The sequence below is a fragment of the Oncorhynchus mykiss genome, chromosome 17 (assembly GCF_057628025.1).
Source record: "Oncorhynchus mykiss isolate SJ-2025 chromosome 17, ASM5762802v1, whole genome shotgun sequence".
In the NCBI taxonomy this organism is placed as follows: domain Eukaryota; kingdom Metazoa; phylum Chordata; class Actinopteri; order Salmoniformes; family Salmonidae; genus Oncorhynchus; species Oncorhynchus mykiss.
This window is the reverse complement of record NC_143038.1, coordinates 30,939,981-30,959,885: the sequence shown is the minus strand read 5'-3', so window position 1 is coordinate 30,959,885 and position 19,905 is coordinate 30,939,981. Positions and strand designations below refer to the sequence as shown.

The 19,905-nt window shown below is 40.8% G+C and overlaps 1 protein-coding gene across 1 annotated transcript; it reads right to left on the bottom strand.

Annotated features, from left to right (window-relative positions):
* Nucleotides 1-6,716: 6,716 nt before the first annotated feature.
* Nucleotides 6,717-19,431, bottom strand: lyar (Ly1 antibody reactive homolog (mouse)). The gene is made up of 8 exons (XM_021568629.3): nucleotides 19,077-19,431; nucleotides 13,996-14,110; nucleotides 13,800-13,907; nucleotides 13,548-13,631; nucleotides 10,106-10,454; nucleotides 9,908-9,973; nucleotides 7,189-7,274; nucleotides 6,717-6,947 (listed from the first exon to the last, which is right to left on the bottom strand). The coding sequence occupies exons 1-8, from the start codon at nucleotides 19,196-19,198 to the stop codon at nucleotides 6,810-6,812; spliced, it is 1,068 nt and encodes a 355-aa protein (XP_021424304.1). The 5' UTR covers nucleotides 19,199-19,431; the 3' UTR covers nucleotides 6,717-6,809.
* Between the last annotated feature and the right edge of the window lie 474 nt (nucleotides 19,432-19,905).

Sequence of the window (19,905 nt, the reverse complement as noted above, 5' to 3'; positions counted from 1 at the left end):
ATCCTTAAAAATCCTCCCTGTGCAAAATGTAATAAAATGATCACTGATTCCATATACGATTACTCCACTCTGTGATATTTTAGATTTATCAGACAAAAATATTAAGTCAATCGTACTTTGCACTTTTTCACATATCCTGGTGGGATCTTTTATAATTTGGGTCAGAGCAAGTGATCTACAAAAGTGCATAAATACATTGTGGCAGTTAGCAACTCATTAGCGACTCTGACAGTTAGCGACTCGTTAGCAACTGACTTACTTTGAGCACATAAAGGCTTTATAATTCATAAAGGTCATGTTAACTGACTGATATTATCCCATAGAACAAAACGTATAAGATATCCTAAGCCTGTGTTAACCTCATACCTAATTTACTGCGTATATACCAAAACCCCAATAATTTCCTCATTCATAGGAATGGCTAACAAGCCAGAAGTAGAAAACGCTAACTAATTTCCGTTTTTTAGGACTACAAGCTGGCGAGCTTTATTGACAAGATAGTTGAGTGACCTCTTTAACAATGGAAATACATGTCCTCAAAGATGGAATACAGGCAAGTCATTTTTTTAAGTTGCAGAAATGCCATATCAGTGCATTGGTAACAATCTAAACATTATGAAACGTATATTCGATCAATAAGCCTCACATAGTAATAGCAATTACATTTTTTGTTGACCAAATTTGACACTCATTGAACTCCATTAAAAAAAAATCATAATTTCGTGGCCTTATTTTCGTTGACAGATTTGGTGAACCCTCTCACTTCTCTTCTTTCTCTCTGGGGGAATCAATTGGTTATGACTAGAAAGGATACAGTTTGTCAGAATATATTTTTCGTAATAGGTTAGGATAATTTACACAGCAGGTTAGGAGATTGAAAGTAGATGTTTAGGAAAAGGGTTAGCTAAAAGGAGAATTTTCTGTTTAAAAAAAAAAAACTTTTGATGTCAATTTGAAATAAGCTGTATTACCTCCATTACAAAAAAATATTGTAGTTAAAGTGCAGTAACTGCAGTCGTTTATGGTATTTTGGATGCAGTAATTGCAGAATAACTGCAGTGTACTGCAAATGAACTGCAGTTATACTGCACTGTGAGCCGCAGTCGCACAGAAAAACAAACATAGCATTTGCAGCATACTGCAGTTATACTGCACTCTTGTTTTCATAAGGGGCTTTTTAGACATGACCGAATCAATTATAGAAAATGTTTCATTAATGCCATGCTTCAGTGGGACAAGGCAGTATCAATATTGACTGGATATTGTAGACAATTGTTTTGTTAGTGTATGCCAGTCAGTGTGTACTCTGTTGTACTTGCAATGTATTTGTTTTTACAGTGTTGGACTTAAAAAATGCACAAATCACAGACTAATAACATGGTTCATACAAATAAAAAAATGTATCTTTACGTGTGCTTGCTGAGAGGCTACCTAGAGATCCAGTCTCAAATCCAAATTGGAATGATGTAAAAAAAAAATGAAGCTTGATTTATTAAGGGCTAGTTTCCAAGACAAAGATGAAGCCTCGTCCTGGACTAAAAAGCTTTCAATGGAGATTCTCCATTGAGCATGCTTTTTAGCCCAGCACTAACTTTAGGTTTAATCTGAATGGGTATGCCTATAGCCTACATTTCACAATATGACATTGAATAGTATGTTAAGAAAAGTATTTAAAAGACAGACTGCAGAAATGTCTACCTAGGGTGATGAATCCAAGTGTGGAGAAAAACCTGCTCATCGCACACTTAATTGGGAAATACAGTACTGTATTCTCAGTGGCAGGTATGGAAGCTTATCTGTTATGTATTTTGGGGTGGCAGGTAGCCTAGTGGTTAGTGTTGGGCCAGTAACCGAAAGGTTGCTAGATCGAATCCCAGAGCTGACAAGGTACAAATTTGTCATTCTGCCCCTGAACAAGGCAGTTAAATTACTGTTCCTAGGCCATCATTGTGAATAAGAATTTGTTCTTAACTGACTTGCCTAGTTTAAAAAAAAGTATACTTTTACATACAGGCTACTTGGCCTGAATTCTACACTGAACAACAACTTAAGTCTTGTCCAATTCCCAGGTGGGATTTGTATCTGTGAGTGCAATTATGCTTTTTGATGCCTTATCAAAAAAAAATTGAAACTTGTCTCAACTGATGTTGACATACATTATATTTAACTATTTATATGGGCTTTCAGTTAAGTGCATTTTTTAGTTTGGTTTACATTACTCCAATTTGGCATGTTTCCTTGACTGCAGTCAAATGTGAATGTTGACAGCAGCTAAAATATGGTAATTATGGCAAGATATTTTGTAACACTCATTTAGGTAAGTCCCTATTGTCTCTGGCTTGTTGTCTTTCTGTTTCTCCATGTCAGTTATGCAACTCATTTGTTACTCAGGCATTGCTTTTGTTTGCTTAGCCTTTCAAAATAACTTTACATTTGTCTCTCTTAGTAACATAGTGTGCTACTGGGTAAGTCCATCACTCATCAGCTTATGGGTAGTGACACACCCGAGTTGTTTTCAGGTTGTTTCCCCATAATGACACTACCACAGCGTAGCTTGATAAACATGCACAGTAGATGCCAGCTGCCGTTCGAGGATGTATGAGATTCAAGTGAACATTTGAAATTCATCTGAGCACCTCACTGGTTTTTGTAGCTCCAGTGAAATCTATTCATGAATATTGTATGAATATGTTTGTATATTTAAAAAGGTTGAAGGTGCTGCCTCTGGTGGCCAGTTCACTAAATTGGCTAGATAACCCGTGTCGCGATATTACATGCAAATCTATTTGTATGCCCTAACCCATCTGGACAAGAGGAATACCTATGTAAGGATTCTGTTCATCGATTATAGCTCAGGATTTAACACCACAGTATCCTCCAAACTCGTCATTAAGTTCGAGACCCTGGGTCTCGACCCGGCCCTGAGCAACTGGATCCTGGACTTCCTGACGGGCCGCCCCCAGGTGGTGAGGGTAGGTAACAACATCTCCAACCAGCTGATCCTCAAAACCCACAAGGGTGTGTTCTCAGCCCTCTCCTGTACTCCCTGTTCACCCACGACTGGGTGGCCATGCACGCCTCCAACTCAATCATCAAGTTTGCAGACGACACTACAGTTGTAGGCTTGATTACCAACAACAACGAGACGGCCTACAGGGAGGAGGTGAGGGACCTCGGAAAATAACCTCACACTCAATGTCAATGAAATAAAGGAGATGATAGTGGACTTCAGGAAACAGCAGAGGGAGCGCCCCCCTATCCACATTGACGGGACAGTAGTGGAGAGGGTGGAAAGTTAAGTTCCTCGGCGTACACACCACGGACAAACTGAAATGGTCCACCCACACAGACAGCGTGGTGAAGAAGGCGCAGCAGGGCCTCTTCAACCTCAGGAGGCTGAAGAAATTCGGCTTGTTACCAAAAACACTCACAAACTTTTACAGATGCACAATCGAGAGCATCCTGTCGGGCTGTATCACCGCCTGGTACGGCAACTGCTCTGCACATAACCGTAAGGCTCTCCAGAGGGTAGTGAGGTCTACACAACGCATCACTGCGGGCAAACTACCTGCCCTCCAGGATACCTACACCACCCAATGTAACAGGAAGGCCAAAAAGATCATCAAGGACAACAACCACCCGAGCCACTGCCTGTTCACCCCGCTATCATCCAGAAGGCGAGTTCAGTACAGGTGCATCAAAACAGCTTCTATCTCAAGGCCATCAGACTGTTAAACAGCCATCAATAACATTGAGTGGCTGCTGCCAACATACTGACTCAACTCTAGCCACTTTAATAATGGAAAAATGTATGTAATAAATGTATCACTAGCCACTTTAAACAATGCCACTTTATATAATGTTTACATACCCTACATTACTCATGTCATATGTATATACTTTACTCTATACCATCTACTGCATCATGCCATCTTGATGTAATTAAATGTATCACTAGCCACTTTAAACAATGCCAATTTATATAATGTTTTCATACCCTACATTACTCATCTCATATGTATATACTGTACTCTATTCCATCTACTGCATATTGCCTATGCTGTTCGGCCATCACTCATTCATATATTTTTATGTACATATTCTTATACACTCGTGGTGTGTATACGGTAGTTGTGAAATTGTTAGGTTAGATTACTTGTTAGATATTACTGCATGGTCGGAACTAGAAGCACAAGCATTTCGCTACACTCGTATTAACATCTGCTAACCATGTGTATGTGACAAATAAAATTTGATTTGTAATCATGTTTCAGTACTATTACTTGGATCAATACTGACAGCTTGAGAAAGCAGTATTCTTGAAATGTTCAAAGCCAATATCATGCGAGGTCTTGTCGGTCGCTCCACAAATAGTGCCTTTTAAGTTCTTTAGACAAATAAGTGTAAATTTGTCTTAATTTTTATTTATTTATTAACAATTGGATAACCCATCTATGCTCTAACTAAACCATTTGTTTTATCTGAAGATCCCTGTTTCAGCATGTCTGGTCATATTTGTCCAACTTCTAGGAATAATTTAACCAACTTAACACCAAGGTTCTCCCCGGTTTTCACCATCAGTGGAAAGCCCTAGTTATTTTGTTGCTTTGGGAATGTCATTTCTGAAGATTTTTACTTATTTAATGTGATTATTGATTAATTTACATCTGTCCCTCCGGTTTAATGTCAACCCTCTAACACGAACTGAAGTAAAACTATTCCTTAATCTTTTTATTTTAAACATATTGAACATCTAATAGTCAAATTACAGTATAAAAAGCAGGTGAGGTGGTTCTACTCTTTTTTTCCAATTTCCTGGTGTTTTGTGGTGGAAAACTGAGTGCGCTGAGCATAACATGTCAACTCTGTTACCCATATAGATGGCTAGAGATGTTTTAACAAGTTCAAACCTCTTGAGATGGGAAACATATTTATTAAGAAGTTAAAGATGTGCTCTTTATGACCATGTTCAAATTTAGTGAAATAAAGACTATTCGTGCAATGACATTTATGCTTTGGAGTATTATTTAAGGTCTGCACTGAAAAACAATAAAAAAAATGTGAGCTTGAACCCCAATACTGGCCAGAAAACACAATTTTAATACTTGCAAACTTGAGTAACAGCTTTGCTAATACCCAAAGTATGCAATATATAATTACAGGTAAGCGCAGCGATGAATGAGGATCAGTGTTAAACTCGGAAGGATTAGCAGGAGCTTCATAAAGCTGAGGATATTTCCTCCAGCATCTCCTAGTGACTGTGGCCGTGGGTGTTTGTGTGCAGTGAGTGTGTGTATGCAGGTAACATTTGAGTGGTGGAAATCAGACAGCATTAAAACTTCACCTGAGGCTGACACCAATGTCTTGATTCTATGGCGCTTCTGTGTACCCGGCCAAATGAACCCCGTTCTGGGTGCCGAGGAATGTGCATTAGCCCCGTCCCGTGTGAGAGTCAAATTCACCTCAGGTGCACCCCTCCCCTTCCACATCCAATCCCAGAGATAAGGTACCGTTTCACAGCCGTACTGTGGGTTGGAATGTGAAAGAGCCAGTATCCTCCACAACCACTATTAACCCTAAGGCACATGAAAATAATTTTTGTAAATTCTTATTGCTCAATTAATAGGATGCAAACGATTAAACAAAGCATGCAACAAGACAGTGTTTATCTTGCTGAACTAAAGCCTAAGTATTAGCCTGGGGTGAGTCCAGGTGGGCCTCCGCACTAACGCAAACAGGAAAATAGGAGGGGTGTTAGACAACAATGACAAACATCCATCGAATGGGCTAACCAAGAAAAACCTCCAAAAGGAATAATTCAACTAATTAATCTCTGCCTTTTTTGTTAAGTGCTCCAACTTCTTTGTCTCGAATAAGTCTGTTTGGAAGTTTTTCTTGGTAAGCCCTTATCACACTAGTGCTTCTAAACCACCTCCATTTGTCAGTCTTGCTTTTACAGAACACTCATTAGGTCCGTTCACACCAATCATTAAACAAGTGTCTCTATTCAAATGAACATGTTGCAAACAGAGCGACTGCCTTTAAAAAGCAACAAATCCCCTTGAAAACAGCCTATTTGGCATGGATATGAGTCAGAAACAGTTACTCTAGTGTCAGAATTGACTACAGTGTAAATAATCACATATTAAATAGTCAGTCATGTCCAAAAGAGTTTGGAACATCCGTACGTCACAATGGGTAAATTAAGGTTGGGTGCTGATTTGACAATGTCCATTTTCCCACTAACATGGGATGACCAGCTGCGGTGATTGCGCTTTAACCAATAGCATAGACAGTGAGGCAGACCTGCCCAGCAGCTCTGACTTTCTTTACATAAGACAACATGTCTCATATTTTCTAACTTCAGAAATACTGCACCAAACCCCTTAGTTAAATGTAAATTTGCTGAACTAAAACATCCTCGGCAAAAGCGTTAACATTTATTACGGAGTTCTTGAGTTATAGATTATTTCTGGGGATTTTGAGGACATGAAATAGGCTAGTGTCTCATAGGGGACAAACATCATTAACCAAACGTGGAATTTTTCAGGAAACACACCTCCAAGAGTGAAATCTCATTTTCCTAATGAGCAACAGAAAAACATGTGCAAATTGGCATGTTCAGTGGCTCTTTACACTAAAGCCTGCATTGTTTCTAGTCTTAAAGAAACAAGACAACATTGGTGTCCAATTAAAAGTCAGTAAAGGGTTATGACTTGGTGTTGAAAAATGATTTAATCTTTCAGATGACACGCATACCACTGAAGACGACGGTGAGTTGTTAAAACAGCCATGCTGGAATTCATGATCTACTTCACAAGTCTAACTTTGTCTTTTAATTCTCTAAACTTGGGGTTGCCTTTAATCTTCTTGTTGAAGAGTGCAAGCAGCTCCTCTTCTGATTTGAAATTCCCCTCTCCGCTGAATGAGTAGTAAGCTGACAAAACCTGGAAGGAAAAATGAATTGTGCCATTAGTGAAAACAGTGACCATTACAATCATGACCATGTCATATCACTATTCTAGCCTTACAGGCATAATATAAAATGGTAAAACATGCTGCTCCAGTAGTATGTATGAACTATATTTGATCAAATGTACAAATAAAAGTGAGATGCCAGAAAAGCTGACCTATAACTATCTTGTGTGACGCACAATATTCATAGATGTCTGATTCAGATGAACATACCTTCTTCCTGAGTTTTTTCACCGCAAGTCCTTCTTCAGGAGATTGTTTTAAGACTGCCTTTATCGTTCCTTTCCAATTGAACTTGCCTGGAAGTCAAACAAGAGCATTAGCTGATCATGACTAATCAAATTGTATTAAACACATGCGCCAACTAGAACAGGTGTAGACTTCACAGTTACATGCTGTCTTACGAGCCCATTCCCAACAGTGCAGCGTTAAAAAGTAAGACAAATATTTGCTAAATAAAAAAGGAAATAGTAGCACAAAAACAATAAAGACGCTATATGCAAAGTGTACCAGTACAGAGTCAAGGGGTGTAGGGGTACGAGGGAGTTGAGGTACAGTATTTACAGTGCATTAGGAAAGTATTCAGACCCCTTCTCTTTTTCCACATTTTGTTACGTTATAGCCTTATTCTAAAATTGATTACATTTTACCTTTTCCCCTCATCAATCTACTACAATACCCCATAATGACAAAGTAAAAACAGGCTTTTAGAAGTTTTTGCACAAAAAAAACGAAATCTAAGTATTCAGATCCTTTACTCAGTACTTTCTTAAAGCACTTTTGGCAGCGATTACAGCCACACATCGTCTTGGGTATGACGCTACAAGCTTGGCACACCAGTTGAGGAGTTTCTCCCATTCTTCTCTGCACATCCTATCAAGCTCTGTCAGGTTAGAGCGTCGCTGCACAAGCTATTTTCGGGTCTCTCCAGAGACGTTTGATCGACTTCAAGTCTGGGCTCTGGCTGGGCCCCTCAAGGACATTGAGACTTGTCCCGAAGCCACTCCTGTGTTGTCTTGGCTATGTGCTTAGGTTCATTGTCCTGTTGGAAGGTGAACCTTCACCCCAGTCTGAGGTCCTGAGCACTCTGGAGCAGGTTTTCATCAAGGATCTCTGTACTTTGCTACGTTCATCTTTCTCTCGATCCTAACTAGTCTCCCAGTTGCTGCTGTGGAAAAACATCCCCACAGCATTATTCTGCCACCACCATGCTTCACCGTAGGGAGGGTGCCAGTTTTCCTCCAGATGTGACGATTGGCATTCAAGCCAAAGAGTTTAATCTTGGTTTCATCTGACCAGAGAATCTTGTTTCTCATGGCCCGAGTACATTAGGTGCCTTTTGGCAAACTCCAAGCAGGCTGTCATGTGCCTTTTACTGAGGATTGGCTTCCGTTTGGCCACTCCACCATAAAGGCCTGATTGGTGGAGTGCTGCAAAGATGGTTGTCTTTCTGGAAGGTTCTCCCATCTCCACAGAGGAACTCCGGCGATCTGCCAGAGTGACCATCGTGTTCTTGGTCACCTCCCTTCTCCCCCGATTGCTGAATTTGGCCCGGCGGCCAGATCTAGGAAGAGTCTTGGTTGTTCCAAACTTCTTCCATTTAAGAATGATGGAGGCCACCGTGTTCTTCGGGACCTTCAATGCTGCCAACATTTTTTGGTACCCTTCCCCAGATCTGTGCCTCAACACAATCCTGTCTCGAAGCTCTACAGACAATTCCTTCAACCTCATGGCTTGGTTTTTGCTCTGACATGCACTGTCAACTGTGGGACTTTATATAGACAGGTGTGTGCCTTTCCAAATCATGTCCAAACGATTGAATTCACCATAGGTGGACTCCAATCAAGTTGTAGAAACATCTCAAGGATGATCAATGGAAACAGGATGCACCGGAGCTCAATTTCTTGTCTCATAGCGAAGGGTCTGAATATTTATGTCAATAAGGTATCCATTTCTTTTTCTTATGCATTTGATAAAATTTCTACACCTGTTCTCACTTTGCCATTGGGTATTGTGTGTAGATTGATGAGGAAAAAAATGCATTTAATCCATTTTAGAATAAGGCTATAATGTAACAAAATGTGAAAAAAAAGGGAAGGGGTCTGAATACTTTCCTGATGCACTGTACATGTGGTTAGGGGTAAAAGTGACTAGGATATATAATAAACAGAGTATCAGCAGCATATGTGAAGTGTGAAAGTGTATGTGTGAGTGTGGCGTCAATATGAGTGTGTTTTGTGTGTGTAAGCGTGTGTAGTGTGTGTGTTGGAGTGTCAATGAGTGTGTAGTAAGTGTCCTTAGTGAATGTGCATTTATCCAGTGCAATGGAGTCAATGTAAAACAACTAAGATAAAGAAATAAATAAGAGGGGGAGGGTCAATGTAAATTGTAGCCATTTGATGAACTGTTTAGCAGTCTTACTGCTTGGAAGCTGTTCAGGTGCCTTTTGGGTCACAGAGTTGGCGCTCCAGTACCGCTTGATGTGCGGTAGTAGAGAGAAGTCTATGACTTGGGTGGCTGGAGTCTGACTACATGCATGACAATTTAAAATTTAAGGTGCTTTTGTCTGATATCTAATAATCACTGTTTCCAACAATTATTGAAAGCACATTCATGTAGGCCTACTCTGCAGCAAAGGGATGTGTCAACACTGTCCCCTGGTGGCAACATTTTGAAAATGTAAAAAACTGAGGTAATGAACTAAGTCCAATGTGCGTCCCAATTCTCCACTCCTCTCAAAGTGTGCACCCTTCTCGGCATGGATTTAACAAAGTTGAAAACTCCCTCCTGCCAATGCTTTTCAATCCATGAAAGGGGCATGTGCAAGTGCACACTTCGGGAAAAAAATTTGATGAATTTGGATGGAGCCCAAGTCTTTTCTCACTATGAAAACTATGCAGGACAATGAGCACATTCCCAGAATAACTGGTACCTTTGGAACTTGCTTCTCCTGCAGCACCCTCTGCTTCCTCCTCAGCCGCCTCTGTGTTTTGGTCATCTGGAAGGTAGAATAAAAAGAAACTGAATCAAAGACTGATGTGCATTTTCCAACAGCAAGTGTGAAGAAGAGCAGAAACGCGGAGTGTCACACTCACTTGAGAAAAGAACCCCCTGAAAATGTGTTATATACCTTCGGAACTGTCCTTTTTACTGGTCTTCCGTTTCTTGGTGGTCACCTCTCCTCCAGCATCGTGGCCTTTTTGCTCCCCATCTTCCTCAGAACTCCTCTTCCTTTTCTTGTCCTTTCGTTTGCCTGCGCTTGCTTCCTCCTCCTCGGTGCTACCGTTCTCCAGGGCTTTCTTTTCTTTCTTCCCGCTCTTCTTTTGTCTTGCCTCTTTGCGCTCACGCTTGTTCAACTTCTTCTTCTCTGGTGGTGGCTCATCCGATGTGCCATTCTGATGGCTCCCATTAGTCTCGGTCTTGCTTTCAGCAACAGACTGCCTAGGTTCTTCTGTCTGATTCGGGGCTTCGGGAGCCAGCTAAAATCAAACGTTTATTCATATAACATTGTTTTGAATTATGAAAATTAAATAAATTGCTTTAGTTAACGTCACATGATTTGTAAAAATACACATTGATTCTGTTTTATATATCATATAAACTGAGTGTACAAAACATTAGGAGCACCTTCCTAATATTGAGTTACACCCCCCTTTGCACTCAGAACAGCCTCAATTTATCAGGGCATGGATTGTACAAGGTGTCGAAAGCGTTCCACAGGGACGCTTGCCCATGTTGACTCCAATGCTCCCCAAAGCTGTGTCAAGTTGGCTGGATGTCCTTTGGGTGGTGGACCATTCTTGATACATACAGGAAACTGTTGTGTGAAAAACCCACCAGTGTTGCAGTTCTCAACACATAAACCGGTGTGCTTGGCACCTACTACCATACTCCATTCAAAGGCACTTAAATCTTTTGTCTTGCTCATTCACCCTCAGAATGCACGATATATCGGTAAGCATATTGGAATCGGACAATATTAGCTAAAAATGCCAACATCGGCCTGATGTCTAGATTAACGTCGATGTGCAAAACCAATGTCAAAGCTGACTAACCTAGCCCACGTCTGCTGTGTGGATCTATTTTTTTAAAGTTTCAAAGGAAGATGACGAAATGTCCATATGCTATTATTTCCCGAGGAGGGGAGAAAGTGAAATCTGTCAATACCACAAACCTAATTACTCATTTGAAAGTGCATCACCCCCAGACAACTAAACAAGTTCAAGTCGAGCAGTCATTTGAAAGAGACAATTCAAAGACAAAATCAATTAACGCTAAGATAACGGGATTCATTACCCTTGACAATTAACCGTTATCTATCGTGGATTATGTTGGCTTTCGCCGACTGGTTGAGCACCTCGAGCCCCGGTACACACATCTAAGTAGGCGCTATTTTTCGGATGTTGCCCTACCAGAGTTAGACAGTATTGTTGAAACGCACATCCATGAGCTACTTGCTATGGGCGTCACTGCTATTAGCTTCACGACTGACATTTGGACCAGCGACGTCAGCCCCATGAGCCTGCTGAGTCTGACAGCACAGTGGGTCGACGAGAATTTAGTACTGAGGAAAGCCGTATTGCATGCTCAAGAATGTGTTGGTTCTCATACCGCTGCTGCCATTTGAGAACATGTTTGAACTAGAGGTCGACCGATTAATCGGAATGGCCGATTAATTAGGGCCGATTTCAAGTTTTCATAACAATTATTTAAAAAATAACAATATTTGTATACCTTTCTTTAACTAGGCAAGTTAGTTAAGAACACATTCTTATTTTCAATGACGGCCTAGGAAAGGTGGGTTAACTGCCTCGTTCAGGGGCAGAATTACATATTTTCACCTTGTCAGCTCGGGGGATCCAATCTTGCAACCTTACAGTTAACTAGTCCAACGCAATAACGACCTGCCTCTCTCTCGTTGCACTCAAATGCAGTAAGCCAAGGTAAGTTGCTAGCTAGCATTAAACTTATCTTATAAAAACAAATCAATCATATTCACTAGTTAACTGCACATGGTTGATGATATTACTAGATATTATCTAAGTATCTGACTGAGCGGTGGTAGGCAGAAGCAGGCACGTAAAAATTCATTCAAACAGCACTTTCGTGCTCTTCGTTGTGCGTCAAGCATTGCGCTGTTTATGACTTCAAGCCTATCAACTCCCGAAATGAGGCCCGTGTAACCGAAGTGAAATGGCTAGCTAGTGAGCACTCGCTAATAGCGTTTCAAATGTCACTCGCTCTGAGCCTTCTAGTAGTTGTTCCCCTTGCTCTGCATGGGTAACGCTGCTTCGAGGGTGGCTGTTGTCGTTGTGTTGCTGGATCGAGCCCAGGGAGGAGCGAGGAGAGGGACGGAAGCTATACTGTTACACTGGCAATACTAAAGTGCCTATAAGAACATCCAATAGTCAAAGGTTAATGAAATACAAATGGTATAGAGAGAAATAGTCCTATAATTCCTATAATAACTACAACCTAAAACTTCTTACCTGGGAATATTGAAGACTCATGTTAAAAGGAACCACCAGCTTTCATATGTTCTCATGTTCTGAGCAAGGAACTTAAACGTTAGATTTCTTACATGGCACATATTGCACTTTTACTTTCTTCTCCAACACTTTGTTTTTACATTATGAACATGTTTCATTATTTACTTGAGGCTAAATTGATTTTATTGATGCATTATATTAAGTTAAAATAAGTGTTCATTCAGTATTGTTGTAATAGTCATTATTACAAATACATTTTTTATTTTATTTAAATCGGCGTCGGCTTTTTTGGTCCTCCAATAATCGGTATCGGAGTTGAAAAATCATAATCGGTCGACCTCTAGTTTGAACCTTGGAAACATGAACACACTCCTAGCTCCACTGACTCGAGAAATAAGCTCATCAACTGCATCTGCAGCAGACGTGATACCCTCTGACATGGCATTAAAAATCCTGCTCAACAAAACTGCAGACACAGACCGTGTGGTTAAAACTTGCAAAAGTACTCTACTAGAGGCTGTGAACAAGCGATTCAGTGGCATTCTCTCTGAGCCTCTTTACTGTGTCGCCACCATGTTCGATGCAAGGTACAAGGACCGCTACTTCGATGCAGACAAGAAACAGGGTTTACGTGAAATGTTACAGACAGTTGGACAAGATGGAAAAGGACACAGTGACATTGCACACCGAGGAAGAGGACCCACAACAGAAGAGGCCACAGACAGACAGAGCTGAAACGTCACTGCTTGACATGTACGATGAAATCCTGGTTGAGAATGAAACGACTGAACAAATGAACAACGAAACAGCACAGCAAGTAAGTGAAAGAAATAGGTTTTGATTATGTTTTACTGGTAATAGGGACATACATAAATTTGGGCAGTGTGTGTGTTTCAACTATTTAACTGTTTTAGAATGCTTAAAAGGTTGCTAAAAAATGTAATATTGGGTATCGGTATTGTGGTTTTTGGCAAGGAAAATATCGGCATCGGCCAAAAAATGTAATGTCGGTGCTTCCCTAGATAAAAGTGTTTGCTAAATAACCCTAATTATGTTAACACCCTTCCTTTAAGAGATACTCACGCTGCTGGTTGCTGCTGAAAAGATGTCCCACACCTGGTCATGCAGCGTGGGATTGTGGATCTTCAGACTGTTCTTCATCCAGTTCTGATGGAGTGAGCACCACGTGACAGCATTATTACAACAGAGTGATTTAACATTTCAGCAAGCCAAGCATAAAATAGCAGTAAACGGACACTGCGGGCCAGCACAAAGTCACGCACCACTGACAATAAACAAACCATCATATCCTTAGCAACGATAGAACTAACCAACCTGGAACTTCGACTTCTTTCGTGGGACATTGTCATACGAACTGACTTGATTTAGAACATCTTTCAGCTTGGCACCGATTCCTGGTTTGTTCATGGCTTCTTGGATCCTCTATGGAAAAATAGCATCCATTAATCATCTACCCCACAAAGTGCTGAGAAACAAAAGAGGGAAATCAGATGAACGATCTATTTCTCACTTGAATCCATTGTTGCTGTTTGACATCCCCTTTGTTGGACTTAGCCTCATAGCCCTTGCCTCCATACTTCTGATCCTCGCTGATGCATTTGATGTGGTTCTTGTAGTCATTTCCCCTGTTTGGGGAAGACATAGAATAGCTATGTACCCATCATAATCATTTACCTGTTCAACGTGTGATGTTGGCTTGAACCAGTATATGTGTTTGAGACAAAGCACAGATTCAAACTCCCATTCACCAGCTCTGCAAGTGTTATGTCAAAACACATTTGCTGATCGCAAAATATGGAGTTTCACTAAGCAGCCATCTTCATTTACTCCAATTATGGCCGGTATCTATCCCAATACCTAATCAGTTTAGTCCTAGTTATACGGTGCCTATAGAAAGTATTCATACCCCTTGACTTATTCCACAATTATTTTGTTGTGTTTTAGCCTGAATTCAAAATGGATTCAATTTATTTTTTCCCTCACCCAACGACACACCCCATAGTGACAATGTGAACCCGAGATAATACACGTTAGAATCACCTTTGGTAGCAATTACAGCTGTGAGTCTTTCTGGGTAAGTCTCAGAGCTTTGCACACATGGATTGTACAATACTTGCCCATTATTCTTTTTTTAAATTATCCTGTCATATTTCTTGATCATTGATAGAAAACCATTCAACTCTTCACATACATTTTCAAGCACATCTGGGTTTAAAAAAAATCACTCCAGTGTAGATTTGGCCTTCTGTTTTAGGTTATTGTCCTGCTGAATTAAATCTCCCAGTATCTGGTGTAGAGGTCGACCGATTAATCGAAGTGGCCGATTAATTAGGGCCAATTTCATGTTTTCATAACAATCGGTCATCTGCATTTTTGGACACCGATTATGGCCGATTACATTGAACTCCACGAGGAGACTGCATGGCAAGTTCGAGTGAGTGCAGCAAGGAGCCAAGGTAAGGTGCTAGCTAGCATTAAACTTATCTTATAAAAAACAATCAATCTTAACACAATCACTAGTTAACTACACATGGTTGATGATATTACTAGTTTGTTTATCTAGTTTCTCCTGCGTTGCATATAATCAATGCGGTGCCGGAAATTGTGTCACTTCGCTTGCGTTCAGTGTAAGCAGAGTCAGGGTATATGCAGCAGTTTGGGTCGCCTGGCTCGCTGCAGTGTGTGAAGACCATTTCTTCCTAACAAAGACCGTAATTAATTTGCCAGAATTTTACATAATTATAACATAACATTGAAGGTTGTGCAATGTAACAGCAATATTTAGACTTGGGGTTGTCACCTGTTCAATAAAATACGGAGCGGTTCCGTATTTCACTGAAAGAATAAACGTAATTTTTGAAATGATAGTTTCCGGATTCGACCATATTAAATGACCTAAGTCTCGTATTTCTGTGTGATTATATATTATAATTAAGTCTATGATTTGATATTTGATAGAGCAGTCTGACTGAGCGGTGGTAGACAGCAGCAGGCTCGTAAGCATTCATTCAAACCAAACTTTCCTCCGTTCACCAGCAGCTTTTCGCAATGCTTGAAGCACAGCGCTGTTTATGACTTCAAGCCTATCAACTCCCGAGATAAGGCTGGAAATACTATAGTGCATATAAGAACATCCAATAGTCAAAGGTATACGAAATACAAATGGTATAGAGAGAAATAGTCCTATAATTCCTATAATAACTACAACCTAAAACTTCTTACCTTGGAATGTTGAAGTCTCATGTTAAACGGAACCAGCAGCTTTCATTTGTTTTCATGTTCTGAGCAAGGAACTTAAACGTTAGCTTTTTACATGGCACTTATTGCACTTTTACTTTCTTCTCCAACTGTGTTTTTGCATTATTTAAACCAAATTTTACAAGTTTAATTATTTATTTGAGACTAAAAAGATTTTATGTATTATATTAAGTTAAAATAAAAGTGTTCGTTGTTCATTCCAAATCAAATCAAATTTTATTTGTCACATACACATGGTTAGCAGATGTTAATGCGAGTGTAGCGAAATGCTTGTGCTTCAAGTTCCGACAATGCAGTAATAACCAACAAGTAATCTAACTAACAATTCCAAAACTACTGTCTTGTACACAGTGTAAGGGGATAAAGAATATGTACATAAGGATATATGAATGAGTGATGGTACAGAGCAGCATAGGCAAGATACAGTAGATGGTATCGAGTACAGTATATTAATATGAGATGAGTATGTAAACAAAGTGGCATAGTTAAAGTGGCTAGTGATACATGTATTACATAAGGATACAGTCGATGATATAGAGTACAGTATATACGTATGCATATGAGATGAATAATGTAGGGTAAGTAACATTATATAAGGTAGCATTGTTTAAAGTGGCTAGTGATATATTTACATCATTTCCCATCAATTCCCATTATTAAAGTGGCTGGAGTTGAGTCAGTGTCAGTGTGTTGGCAGCAGCCACTCAATGTTAGTGGTGGCTGTTTAACAGTCTGATGGCCTTGAGATAGAAGCTGTTTTTCAGTCTCTCGGTCCCAGCTTTGATGCACCTGTACTGACCTCGCCTTCTGGATGATAGCGGGGTGAACAGGCAGTGGCTCGGGTGGTTGATGTCCTTGATGATCTTTATGGCCTTCCTGTGACATCGGGTGGTGTAGGTGTCCTGGAGGGCAGGTAGTTTGCCCCCGGTGATGCGTTGTGCAGACCTCACTATCCTCTGGAGAGCCTTACGGTTGAGGGCGGAGCAGTTGCCGTACCAGGCGGTGATACAGCCCGCCAGGATGCTCTCGATTGTGCATCTGTAGAAGTTTGTGAGTGCTTTTGGTGACAAGCCGAATTTCTTCAGCCTCCTGAGGTTGAAGAGGCGCTGCTGCGCCTTCTTCACAATGCTGTCTGTGTGAGTGGACCAATTCAGTTTGTCTGTGATGTGTATGCCGAGGAACTTAAAACTTGCTACCCTCTCCACTACTGTTCCATCGATGTGGATAGGGGGGTGTTCCCTCTGCTGTTTCCTGAAGTCCACAATCATCTCCTTAGTTTTGTTGACGTTGAGTGTGAGGTTATTTTCCTGACACCACACTCCGAGGGCCCTCACCTCCTCCCTGTAGGCCGTCTCGTCGTTGTTGGTAATCAAGCCTACCACTGTTGTGTCGTCCACAAACTTGATGATTGAGTTGGAGGCGTGCGTGGCCACGCAGTCGTGGGTGAACAGGGAGTACAGGAGAGGGCTCAGAACGCACCCTTGTGGGGCCCCAGTGTTGAGGATCAGCGGGGAGGAGATGTTGTTGCCTACCCTCACCACCTGGGGGCGGCCCGTCAGGAAGTCCAGTACCCAGTTGCACAGGGCGGGGTCGAGACCCAGGGTCTTGGAGGGTACTATGGTGTTGAATGCCGAGCTGTAGTCAATGAACAGCATTCTCACATAGGTATTCCTCTTGTCCAGATGGGTTAGGGCAGTGTGCAGTGTGGTTGAGATTGCATCGTCTGTGGACCTATTTGGGCGGTAAGCAAATTGGAGTGGGTCTAGGGTGTCAGGTAGGGTGGAGGTGATATGGTCCTTGACTAGTCTCTCAAAGCACTTCATGATGACGGAAATGAGTGCTACGGGGCGGTAGTCGTTTAGCTCAGTTACCTTAGCTTTCTTGGGAACAGGAACAATGGTGGCCCTCTTGAAGCATGTGGGAACAGCAGACTGGTATAGGGATTGATTGAATATGTCCGTAAACACACCGGCCAGCTGGTCTGCGCATGCTCTGAGGGCGCGGCTGGGGATGCCGTCTGGGCCTGCAGCCTTGCGAGGGTTAACACGTTTAAATGTCTTACTCACCTCGGCTGCAGTGAAGGAGAGACCGCATGTTTTCGTTGCAGGCCGTGTCAGTGGCACTGTATTGTCCTCAAAGCGGGCAAAAAAGTTATTTAGTCTGCCTGGGAGCAGGACAGTATTCAGTATTGTTGTAATTGTCATTATTACAAATATATATATATTTTTTTTATGTCCGATTAATCAGTACTCCCTTTTTGGTCCTCCAATAAATCGGTATCGGTATTGAAAAATCATAAAATCGGTCGACCTCTAACATATACACATATATACATATTTTTTTTAACACATATTTAACCCTTTTTGGGGGGGGGTAGCACAACACTACCTTCATACTTCCATTAGTTTTTTTTAAACCAGTACCGGTTACCTTCAGACTAGTCCCGTGACACACCATCGTGTTTGTGACAGTCTCCCATTTCCTTAGAGTGGACATAATAGTGCCCTGACCAATACCAGACTGAGAGCACACATTACACCAGTTTTAAGGTCTCTTCACTGGCTGCCTGTGAGTTTTAATTAATTGTAAGATTCTTCTATTGGTTTTTTAATCAATCCACTACTGTGCAACCCAATACATGTCAGATATGCTTTTAAGTTATGCACCCAGTAGGTCCCTCTGGCACTGGCCTTTTAACTATCCCAAAGCCTAGGACCAAAACGCATGACAAGGCACCCTTTAGTTACTATGCCCTCAGCCTCTCGAATAACCTGCAAGAGAACCTAAGGGGGGACAAAACTGGAAATATTTAAAAGAGATCTTAAAACTAATATTTTTTAGCTTTGCTTTTCCATATGTCACGTTTTTTAAAAGTATTTTAAGTTTGTTGTGGAGGTAATATTAGAGCTTTTTTCCCTGTGAGGCACATTGCTTTGCATTCCATAACTGAAATGTGCTGTATAAATACAGCTTGATTTGATACCTGGTGTATATTGCCAGTGATCGTTACTCATTGTGTATTTATTATTACATGTTATTAACTTTCTATTATTTCGTATACTTTCTTTCTCTGCATAGTTTGGAAGGTCCCGTAAGTAAGCATTTCACTGTTAGTCTACATCTGTGTTTTACGAAGTATTTGATGAATGCAATAACGTATTTTAACGCTTACACAGCTAGTGAATGAGAGCTTCAATCTGAGCCTTTTGGGCGTTAGAGGTGTCTAAACGCACAGACAGATACTGGTTCAATGTTCGCTATGCAAAGCAAGCAACCAAACTGCGATGTACCTAACACAGCAAGAAGGGGAAAAAAACATTCACAAGCACTTACCAAAAGTCTTTTCCGCAGTCAATGCATGACAAAATTTCACATCCACGGCACATGTTCACATGTTTTTCGACTTGGGCTTTCTTTAGTGATTCACCACACGCATTGCACGTGAAGAAGACCATGTTGGACTAACGTTAGCTGATACTACCGTTCTTTTAAGTCTCAATGAATACTACCAACTAACACAAGTCAATGAACTCAACAAAACAAATTCCTTTTGGACAACGTTGCCTTGCTTGCTATATACTATGCCAAATTACGTTTTAATCGATACAGAGTGAGACACATGGCAGGGGCCAACAAATCCTGAACTAACTTACCGGGCGGTAGCTAGCGTACGTTAGCCGGCTAGCCAGCTTACACTAGTCATGAAAGGAACAAGCTTGTTACTTACTAAGTTACAACGGCATTTCAAACTAACATTGCGTCATATGAATTATATGAAGCTACTACATAGGTCATTAGCTGTAGTAGCAATACAAAGACGTTGGGGGAAAAAACCCATGTAGGTTCGTCAGTGCAAAAGTTTAAAAACACGCGACTTCTTTCAAGCCAGGAAGTGTTACATTATTTACCTTCCGGAAAGGCGGCAGATGGTTTTGAGGAGTTCCAGTTCATGGCATGAATCTTAAATATTTTCTTATGGCCCTGGGCCCAGATTCACAAAACCTTCTTAATTAATCCTCTTGTTGTGTTCGTTTCATGTTAATTCATTATGTGTTCCCGGTCCAAAATGACCGCCCCATTATAGCTGATTATAAATCCATAATGATACATATATTATTACCTAATGTTGTGTTAGATCTTTTTAATCAACTTAAGTTCTTGT